Raw genomic sequence first — 11432 nt, 5'->3', positions numbered from 1 at the left:
TTTGTTAGCTTTACATAAGTTAGAGTCATCTGGGAAAAAGGAAATCTTAATAGGGGGATGGGCCTTATCACATTACTTGTAGGCAAGACTGGTGTTTTTTGACTGCTTATTGATGGCTCCTCTGCTGTGGGGTGCCACCCTTGGACAGGTGTCTTGGTGGTATAAGAAAGCAAGCTGAACAAGCCATGAGAAGCAAGCCAACAAGCAGTACTTCTCCATGGTTTCTGCTTCAGTTCCTGTGTCTAGGTTCCTGCCATAAGTTCCATCCTTGGCTTCATTTTATGATGAACTCTTATCAGGTTCTGTAAGCCAAGTAAACCCTTTCCTCCCCAAGGTGCTTTGACCTTAGTGTCCCTCACAGCAGTAGAAGGCAAACCAGGATAGGGCCTACAGTGAGGCCGGACTTGATGACAGGAGGGCATGTAATGCAGCAGATCCGCGCCCCTCATAGCGGGAAAACAGAGTTGGAGGAAGAGCATGTCTCCAGTGACGTTCCTCCACCTGAGCCCTACTTCCTAGTTTTCACCTTCTTCCAGCAATGATTAGCTCCTTGATTATCATCATCGACTAAGTTTTTAGTTCATCACTGCCTGAGTCAGAACTCTCATGATCTAGTTACTTTTACCCCTCCAAGCCCTAACTCTCAACACTGCATTTTTTGGGGGGATCATAATACTACCCCTGACTGGGCTCTGTGAATCCCTAATTTTTTTTTAACTTGAGGTATAAATCACATATAACAGCAAACTATATTTTTCTCATGTAAAGTTTGGTGAGTTTGGTAAATGCTTTTCCTCATACCATGTATAAACAACTATAGTTACTAGAATATTCCTCTTTGCCCTTTCCTATTCATTTCTGCCGGTTGAAAGCAGCTATTGACTTGAATTCTTTTTTTTTAATTGGTTATTTTATTTATTTACATTTCAAGTGTTATCCCCCTTCCCATTTTCCCCTCCAAAAACCTCCTATCCCATCCCCCCCTTTCCCTGCTTCTATGAGGGTGTTCCCTTACCCACATACTCCCACGTCACTGCCCTAGCATCCTCCTACATTGGGGCATCAAGCTCCACAGGACCAAGGGGCTCCCCTCCCACTGATGCCAGATAAGGCCATCCATCCTCTGCTACATATGCAGCTGGAGCCATGGGTTCCTCCATGTGTGTGTACTCTTTGGTTGGTGATTTAGTCCATGGAGCTTTGGGGCATCTTGTTGGTTGATATTGTTGTTCTTCCTATGGGGTTGCAAACCCCTTCAGCTCCTTCAGTCCCTCCCCTAACTCCTCTATTGGGGTCCCCATGCTCAGTCCGATGGTTGACTGCGAGCATCCACCTCTGTATTTGTCAGGATCTGGCAGAGTCTCTCAGGAGACAGCTTTATCAGGCTCCTGTCAGCAAGCACTTCTTGGCATCAGCAATAGTGTCTGGGTTTGGTGTCTGCAGAATTCTACCATCCTAGAATGTTTGGCCTATTTTATAGCACTAGTGCATAGGATTGCATGGTATATAGTCATGTGTCTGAGACCTTTCTTTTCTTTTCATCATGTTGGTTGCATTAGTGTAGTCAGTAGTATTCCATTATATGAATTTATTACAGTTTACATATTCATTCTGTTTTTACTCATTGTGTTTTTTTAGTTTCTTTTGTATTTTACAAATAAAAGTGCTATAGATATTCACATGTGAGAACTTTGTGGACATGTTTTCATTCTTACTAGAACCAGAATTTTTGAGTTATAAGGTAGATGTGTATTTTGAAAATGTCTGTTTTCCAAAGTGATTGTAGCATTTTATAATTCTAGCATTGTATAAAGTTCTATTTACTTCACAAACTTGCCAGTATCTGGCAATCTTTTTTCCAAAGCGTGAACCTTATACTACCTGTGTAGTAGTATTTACTGTGGACTTTAACCATTTTGATACATTCTGTAGTTCTTTATGTAAGTTGGAAAAAGGTGGAAGTTTTATAGCCAGGTACTGACTTGGAGAGATGGCTAACTGGTTAAGAGCACTGGCTACTCTTGCAGAGGACCTGGGTTCAGTTCTCAGTATGCACATGGTAGTTCTCAACTGTGTAACTTCAGTTCCAGGGAATCCAGTGCCTTCTTCTAGTCTCTTGCAGACATTATTGCCTATACATGGTGTGACTCAGACTTAGGGTGGGTCTTCCAATCTTAAATAATCTACTCAAGAAAATCTCTCACAGTTTTGCCCAACTGCTTGGGTTTTAATATATGTTTTATTTTTTTGTGGGGCCAAGAACAGATCTCATGTATGCTAGGCAAATATTCTACAATTGAGTTATTTCCCTAGACTTTTGCCTTATTCTTTCTCTCCTGTTTTGGTAGGCTCCCAGAGAATAGAATTTCCAGGAAAAAATTACACATCATGTTTATATCAAGTTATTATTACAAAGAAAATAAGTTTTATGGGAAAAAATATGAAATCCCACAATAGAAACTATTTAGTTTTGGGAATCGTTTAGTCAATGTTGTTAGGCTTTTTAAAACAGGGTGAGGTATGCTGCTAAGTTAAAGCCGTTTTTACATTTTTATGTTATCAAACTTAAATAACTTTGATGACAGTTACTTAAAAGAATGTTTTTTGTTGGTTCAGAGACAGTGTCTCACTGTGTAGCCCAGGTTGGCCTTATACTCGCTGTCTTCTTGTTTCTGCTTCTCTGGTGCTAGGATGGGGTTATAGTCTAGGACCACTATATATAACCACTGAAAATTCTTTATTATAGCAATAGGTATGCTTTTATTTTCCTTATTATGATGAATTTACTTGTCTTATCTAAGCAGGCATTTAATGTTTTTTAATATTAGTTGACAATATTTAATTTGGAATTTATTTTTGCTTAGGTAAACACCTAAATAGTTGTCTAAACATACTTTAGGGAAATTATTCTATAGTCACCAAATTCAGTGACTTTGGGATTTTTCTGGGATTTTCAGCTGAAGTAAACATTTGATTTACTGTGTGATCACCAGGCAGTACTCAGTGGACAAGTGTATGAGCTGTTGACTGTTTTCATGGATTGGATATCAGACCGCCATCTTAGCAAAGTGGAGCCTGAGGAACCTGGTGCAGACAGTGAGAAGCCGCCATCCAAGCCTTCCCAGAGAAGTGACATTCAAGAGAAGTGTGTAAAGGTTGGCTTTTCAGATTTGACTTATTTTTATTTTATCTGTGTAAGTGTTCTGCTTGCTTCTGTCCATGTAAGGACCACATGTGACCTGGTGCCTGTGGAGGCCAGAGCGGCTGTTGGATTCTGGAAGTGGACTTAGTAGAAGGTTGTGAGCCTGGTTATTGCTTCCATCCTAACCTGGGTCCTTTATAGAAGCAGTCGGTGCTTTCAACCTCTGAGCCGTGTCAGCAGCCCACAGGTTTTTAGTTCTTTGGGTTTTTTTAATTTTTATTTTATTTTCATTTGTTTGTTTTAATTTTAAATACATGATCATTTAGTAAGGAAAAGCTTCTGGCATTTTTATTTATTCATTTTATTGTAGTTTTTAAAAAAATTACATCTGTTTATTTAATTAGGTATGTTTGGGAGCACATGTATACCACCACACATGCATGGAGGTCAGAGGACAACTTTCTTTTTTGTTGTTGTTTTGTTTTGTTTTTTTGAGACAAGGTTTCTCTGTGTAGTTCTGGCTGTCCTAGAACTCACTCTGTAGACCAGGCTGGCCTCTGCCTCCCAGGTGCTGGAATTAAAGGTGTGCGCCACCACTGCCCGGCTAAGACAACTTTCTGAAATCAGTTATTTCCTTCCACTGTGTGGATCACAAGAATGGAACTCAGGTCCCCAGGCTTGGTGGCAAGCATCTTTTCCCACCAAGCTATCTCACTGGCCTCACATTTTACCTGCATGTATGTATGTGTACCACATGCCTGCAGAGTTCAGAGGCCTGCTTTGGATTCTTTAGGACTAGAGTTACAGATGGCTGTAAACCATCTGGGAATTGAGCCCCAGTGCTATGCAAGAGCAGGTATGTATGTGTACCACAGGCCTGCAGAGTTCAGAGGCCTGCTTTGGATTCTTTAGGACTAGAGTTATAGATGGCTGTAAACTATCTGGGAATTGAACCCCAGTGCTCTGCAAGAGCAACAAGTGCTTTTAACCACTGAACCATCTCCCCAGCCCAACTTCTGGCATGTTTGTAAGTGGGAAATGTTGACAGTATTTTTGTTTTGTGAGACAAGGTTTAGATATGCAGCCTAGGCTGTCCTCAAACTCACTTAGTACTTCAGGATGGTGTAAACTAGGAACCTCTCATCACTGCCTCCCGGTTTCTTGGATTATAAAATGTGCACTTATATATCTGGAATAAATGCAGTTTTGCCTGAAAATCGTCTATACCAATAGTTTTTAACATGATTCATTTTAGACCTCAATATTAATTCATACTAAATTTAAAAGGTTTATTTTATGCATATGGCTGTTTTGTCTACATATATGTGTGCTGAGTGCAGGCACTCTAGGTGATGCCAAGTTGATAGTTGAGGGTGACCAGGGCAGGTTGATACTGTATTTATTCAAAGAAAAATTGGATTGCTTAGTTTTGAAAAAGTGTCTTTAGAAATGACTTGATGAGACCTGACACATTTTGTTGTGTTTTTTTTTTTTAATCAGTTAGGACCCATTATCATTTAAGGGCCATAAATATTGATATGCTCGGTATTTAAAAACATAAAAAGCTGTTAGAGACTCGATCTGATACATTTGTTATGACCAGATTGGATATACTTTCTAAGACTGATTTTCTTTTGTGATTAAAAAACAGATGGGAGGGACATTTTTAGAGAACTTGAAGAAAAACAACAGTAATAGCAACAAAGTGGTACAACATGGAGTGGAATCTACTAAGTATGCTACAAAAGTGAAAATACTTAAGTGTCAAGAGCTGAAGTCCTAGGGAAGCACATGTGGGCATCCATCATGCTACTAACTCCGTGTATTAGAAGCCTCAGGAGGAGGAGAAGGGGAAGCTTGGTGGGTAGGAGAGCGGGTGGGCACAGCCCACATTTTTATTGAGGAAATAGCCACACAAGTCCAAGAAGCCAAAGGAACTCCCGACTAAGAGAAGCTCCAAAGAGATTAACCCCAAGATACATTATCACATGTCCAAAGTCAAAGACAGACAAGGTCTTGAAGCAGCCAGAGAAGAACCCTGTGTGACTGTGGCAGCAGAGCCTCGTGAGACAGTCAGGGTGGCACAAAGCTCTGAGTGTAAGAGCTGGCAGACGCACTCCTTCCAGGCTAACTGCCTTTCATCAATGGAGAAACAAAGACTCACACAGACAAAAGCTGAGGGGCTTCCTAACTGCTGGCCGGGCTGGAGGTGCTAAAGGGAATCCTAAATGGAATGAAAGCTCACGTAGGCCATATGGAAGCGTAGATACAGAAGCAGCAATGTAGTAGTCTTCATATAAAACAGGCAATGTGAAAATTGTAAAATATTTTTGAGAGAAGTTTAAAATATCTAAATAATGAACTTAAATAGTCCAAAAGACCTATTTTTTTTTCTTTTTTGGGGGGTATTTTCAAGGCAGGGTTTCTCTGTATAGCCCTGGCTGTCCTGCAACTCACTCTGTAGACCAGGCTGGCCTCGAACTCAGAAATCCACCTGCCTCTGCCTCCCAAGTGCTGGGATTAAAGGCGTGTGCCACCACTGCCCAGCTTAAGACCTAATATTTTTAAATATGTCAGTTTCCTACCCCAAATAAATTGTATACTTGATGCATTATCCAAATTTCAACTGGCTTCTTTGTAGACCAAATAGCTAGACCGGTCCTAAAAAGCCGCTCAGCTCACGTTTGGGAAGTTGTGGCAGTTAGTTTCAGATATCTAAGCAGGCTGTGCTTTTGTCCCCCACCTGCAGCTTTTGCCTATGATGACAGAGCAGCTCCAGTGGATGCCGCTGGTGAATGCCAAACTGCACGAGCCTTTTGTAAGGTTCATCTATTGGACTCTGAGGCAGCTGGATGCTAGTGCACAGGTATTGGAATTTGTCTTCTGGCAGACTTGATTTACTATCAGTTCTCTTGGTTATGTTTCACAGAAAGAGAGAGAGAGCACGTGTGCATACACTCTGTTCTTTTTCTGTTTGAGAACAGTCTTCTCTCTACAATACTGTCCTAAGGTTCTGATTGGAACTTTATTCAGCTTGTACACCAATTTCATGTGTTCAGTCTTCTCAACCTAGGAATGTCTTCTCACTCAATGTCATGCTCTTGCATCAGTATTGCATAATTTTTGCGTAAAATTTGTGTGCATACTCTTTTAGTTCTTCACCTATTTAAGTATTTAAGTGTTTTTTGTCTGTTAAACTTTGTAGTCTATATGTTTATGGTGATAGCATGTTTGCCTACATGTATGCACCACATGCATACAGTGTTCACAGAGGCAAAACCAAGAGCATTGGATAACCTGGAACTGGAATTTCAGAGGGTTGTGAGTTATGTGGGTGCTGGGAACTGAACCCAGGTCTTCTGCAAAACCAATAAGTGTTCTTAAGCACTAAGCCATCTCTCTAGGCCCGAGATAAAATTTGAGGAAAGTTTTAAATTATGGATTCAATTTTTATTAAATGTTTTATAATATTGTATGCAACACGTACCCATGGGCCCTTGAGCCGTGGGGTGGTCAGAGGACAATGTCTACCATGAGAGTCCCAAAGATTAAAGTTAGGTTGTAAGTTAGGCGGCCTGGGCCTTCCCCTGCCAATCTATGGCCCCAGCCCCAGATCCTTGTAGTTACACAATTATTCTGACTTTTCTAGCTTCCTGTAGTTTGTGCTTTTTGAGGAGACAAATTATTTTGTCTCGCTGACAAGTTTATACCTGTAGAATTTGGAATGTAATGGTAAAGTGAAAGCAGGAACGGTGTGCTTGGCTCTCTGAAGTCAGTGTTACACGGAGACAGACAGTGTTTTCACAGTGTTTCTCTTTGATGTGCCTCGGTGTCCAGACAGCGGCTCTGTTACACATCAGTGCGTGTTACGCATCATCAGTGTGTGTTACACATCATCAGTGCGTGTTACACATCATCAGTGCGTGTTACGTACCAGTGCGTGTTACACATCATCAGTGCGTATTACGCATCGGTGCGTGTTACGCATCATCAGTGCGTGTTATGCATCGGTGCGTGTTACACATCATCAGTGCGTGTTACACATCATCAGTGCGTGTTACACATCATCAGTGCGTGTTACACATCATCAGTGCGTGTTACACATCATCAGTGCGTGTTGCACATCATCAGTGCGTGTTACACATCATCAGTACGTGTTACGCATCGGTGCGTGTTACACATCATCAGTGCGTGTTACACATCATCAGTGCGTGTTACGCATCGGTGCGTGTTACATATCGGTGCGTGTTACACATCAGTGCGTGTTACACATCATCAGTGCGTGTTACACATCGGTGCGTGTTACATATCGGTGTGTGTTACACATCAGTGCGTGTTACACATCATCAGTGCGTGTTACGCATCGGTGCGTGTTACACATCATCAGTGCGTGTTACACATCATCAGTGCATGTTACACATCATCAGTGCGTGTTACACATCATCAGTGCGTGTTACACATCATCAGTGCGTGTTACACATCATCAGTGCGTGTTATGCATCGGTGCATGTTACACATCATCAGTGCATGTTACACATCATCAGTGCGTGTTACACATCATCAGTGCGTGTTACACATCATCAGTGCGTGTTACACATCATCAGTGCGTGTTACGCATCGGTGCGTGTTACACATCATCAGTGCGTGTTATACATCATCAGTGCGTGTTACGCATCGGTGCGTGTTACACATCATCAGTGCGTGTTACACATCGGTGCGTGTTACATATCAGTGCGTGTTACACATCAGTGCGTGTTATGCATCGGTGCCCAGTACGTGGGCTTTCCCTTCCTTGCCTTGGTCGTTTTTCCTAAACTTTTTTTTATTGATCTTTCAAAGGATCATTTCTTTGTTTTACTTTCTACATTTTTGCTTTCAATTTAATTAATTTCTTCTCTCATTTTCTTTTACTACTTTAAATTTATTTTGCTCTCTTATTTCTGAAAATTTAGATTATTGTTTTGAGACTGTTTATCCCTTTCTGTATGTGGTAGTGTTTGAGTAGACATAGTCTTACTGTGCAGCCTAGGCTGGCCTTAACTCACAGGTCTGCTGGGATTACAGTGTATGTTACCATGGCAGCTCCTCCCTTCCCTCTTTCCTCTCTTCCCCCTCCTCCCCTCCTTCCACTCTCCTCCTTCCTCTTCTCCCGCTCCTCCCTTGTCTCCTTCCCTTCTTCCTTCCCTCCCTCCCTCCCTCCCTCACCATTCAGGTTCTTATGCTTGTTTGTACAGCAGCCACCTGAGGCAGCTCCCTTATCCTACAGGTTTTGATAGTCACATTTTCATTTACATTTTTAAAAATATTTATTTTATTTTTGTGTGTGTGTGTGTGTGTCTGTGTGTCTGTGTGTCTGTCTGTCTGTCTGTCTGTCCGTTTGGGTTTGTACCAGAAGGAGGGTGTCAGATCCCTTGGACCTGGAGTTAGAAGCAATTGTAAGCTGCCTAGCCTGGATGCTAGACCCAGTCGACTGCAAGAGCAGCAAACACTAATGGGTGCTGTGCCATCTCTCCAGTTCCTTTGTTTACATTGAACTTAGCTAGGGTTTTTTTTTTTTTTTAAGATTTATTTACTTATTATATATGAGTACACTGTAGCTGTCTCCAAACACCACAGAAGAGGGCATCAGATCTCATTACAGGTGGTTGTGAGCCACCATGTGGTTGCTGGGATTTGAACTTAGGACCTCTGGAAAAGCAATTAGTGCTCTTAACCTCTAAGCCATCTCTCCAGCCTCTTAGCTAGAGTTTTAATTCTCTTAGAACGTCTTTCCTGTTGTATGTGTTACTTAGGAGTTCGTTGTAGGTCTTTCTGTTTTTGTTTTGCTAGTGTGTCTGTATTGTTGAAGTTATTACCTTTGTATTTGTTCTGTTGTAGAGTGTTTTATAAATGTTAATTGATGGTATTTATATCCCCACTGATACTTTTAGTTCTCCTGTCAGAGGATAGTGTATTGGAGTTATATCACAGCCTGTGTGTTTGTGTTAGAGGATAATGTGTTGGAGTTATGTCATAGCCTGCGCATTTGTGTTTCTCTTGGACCATCTGGTTTTCTCTTACATTAAATAATTAATTCAATTTTTTTTTCATGTGAGCTGGGTGGTAGTGGCGCATGCCTTTAACCCAGCACTCAGGAAGCAGAGGCACATGGATCTCTGATTTGAGGCCAGTGTGGTCTACACAGCAAGTTCCAGTTTGTCTGAGGCTACACAGAGAAATCCTGTCTCGAAAAACCAACCAACCAAACAAACAAACAAAAAAATTATGTGTGTACATATTTTACCTGTACGTGTACCATCTCATGTATGCAGTACCTATGGAGATCCAAAGAGGGCCTCTGACTCACAGGAATTAGAGTTGTGAGCTGCCATGGGGTGCTAGCAACCAAACCCAGGTCCTATGCAAGCGCAGGAGGTGTTCTTAGCACCACACCAACTCTCCACCCTGTTCCACACGTCACAGCTTTGTTGGCTGGTGGATATATATTCAGGATTATTCCATCTTCTTAAATATTCACCCTGCTTACTTTATGTAATTTTCATTTTATTGTGATCATTTTCTTTAAATTTTTTTGAATGGTGCAAGTTTTAATTGTTTTAGACTTTTAAGAATAGAAACATTCTGTGTGCTCCTAAAATTATATACTTTCCTCAGTGACTCTGATATCTTACAGTACATCTAAGTCAGACAACAGTGTTGATGCCAAATGCTGCTCAATCATTTGGTAGCCCCAAGTCTCAGAGTAGCTGTTCCTCCTTTCTGGTATATGTATTTGACATGTGCTATTCACATTGCAGTGTCAGTGCTGAGCTTAGAATCAGTTTACAAAGCCTCATGAAGGTGTAGAAAATTATGAAAATCAGTGACAAGGGTGGGAAGAATTAAGTCACAACATGGAAACCTCTAAGTTATTTCTAAGTCTAGCATAAGCGTTCTCATTTCCAGTACTTTGAAATGGCTTCCTCGTGTTTGTGTCATAATGAGTCTGTAGAAGACCACCAAATTCCATGTTACTCTGGAGATACCATTATTTCTGTTTTGTCCATTTTCTTGTAATTTATTCCATGAGAAATTTCCATGATTCTGACCCATTATTTCGTTCTTTTGAATTCATTATGTTTTCAGAGACCCTGGGGTATCTGTTAGCGAGATAGATCTGAAAACATGAAGTCAGTTATTTGACAAGCAAACCCTTGTGTGTCCTTGCTCAGGACAGACTTTGCAAGCTCTGGGCTGGGGCTGGGGCTGAGGCTAGGGCTAGGGCTGGAAGGAGTTAAGTTAGTTTTGGTTCCTAGGAACCTGGTTTTTCCTCCTTGAACATACTTGGGCCACTGCACTCAGTCTCTGATGCTCTCTGTGCATCATTGCTTGATGAGCTTCCTACTGACTCCACCCTTTCATCTGGTCCTCTGAGAAAACCTTGGGATGGCCTGGCTCCCAAGAGGGAACATGGTGGGCTCAGAGGACTCCAACTCCCCTTTTTTCACTATACCAGATTTGACCTGATCGTAATTTCTTAAGAAAACATTTCTAGAAGAGAAGTCCATACTTGGTTTTTAAAAGTTAATTATATAGTTTTAATTGTAATTTTGCTTATTTTCAGTTCTATTTTTCATAAATGTTTGCTTTAGTGCATACATTTGATCAAACTATTTAAAATAGATGATTGCGTATATTTTTAATAGCATTCAACTATGACGTCAACGCTGAGGAGATTGGGGGAAGATGTATTTAAAGGAGTTACAATGAAAGGAACTCAGGATAATTCTTTAGAGCATTCCGTGGATAACAAAGCAAAGACAGCAATGTTCTTCAAGAGCTCCAGCTTGTCACTGAGATTCTTATCAACCTTAATTGTTCTCAAGACAGTAACTCAAGGTAAGCTTGACTGTTCACTGAGTAACGTTATGAGCAAATGTTATATAATAAAGCATCTTCTTTATTGTCAACTTTGTTCAACATTTTCAGAATGAGGTTTTGAGCTATTTTATAATGGTGACACATTCTGAAAACAATTACTTGTAATTGCTGAATTTAAGGAGATAAAGTCAGCCAGATAGTATGAGGCACGCTTTTTTTTTAAGTTTTATTGCATTATGATGAAAAAAGTTACGTGATTTCAATTTATCTGAATTTGTTAACATTTAAAAACATATTTTAAGTAAATAGAATTAAATCACATTCTTATTTCCCTTTTGTACGCCCCACTCCTCCCAGAGACTCCCCTTTAATACCTACAATATCTTTTTTGTCATATTCTTTAAAATTTATAAAATATTATAACAATAAA

General features: G+C 40.6%; 1 protein-coding gene across 5 annotated transcripts in view; it reads left to right on the top strand.

Annotated features, from left to right (window-relative positions):
* Positions 1–11432, top strand: part of Ccdc138 (coiled-coil domain containing 138) — a 58095-nt gene that overhangs the window by 25858 nt on the left and 20805 nt on the right. For all 5 annotated transcript variants that reach the window (XR_004112416.1, XM_031348102.1, XM_031348104.1 and 2 more), the window contains 3 exons: positions 2994–3155; positions 5892–6008; positions 10828–11020. Coding sequence is in view for 4 of the 5 variants with exons in the window: in XM_031348102.1 (XP_031203962.1) it covers positions 2994–3155; positions 5892–6008; positions 10828–11020 (472 nt within the window). In the remaining variant the exon portion in view is untranslated. The remainder of the gene's footprint in view (positions 1–2993; positions 3156–5891; positions 6009–10827; positions 11021–11432) is intronic.

This window comes from Mastomys coucha, unplaced genomic scaffold (assembly GCF_008632895.1).
Source record: "Mastomys coucha isolate ucsf_1 unplaced genomic scaffold, UCSF_Mcou_1 pScaffold3, whole genome shotgun sequence".
NCBI classification, from domain to species: domain Eukaryota; kingdom Metazoa; phylum Chordata; class Mammalia; order Rodentia; family Muridae; genus Mastomys; species Mastomys coucha.
This window is presented reverse-complemented; position numbering and strand designations above follow the sequence as displayed.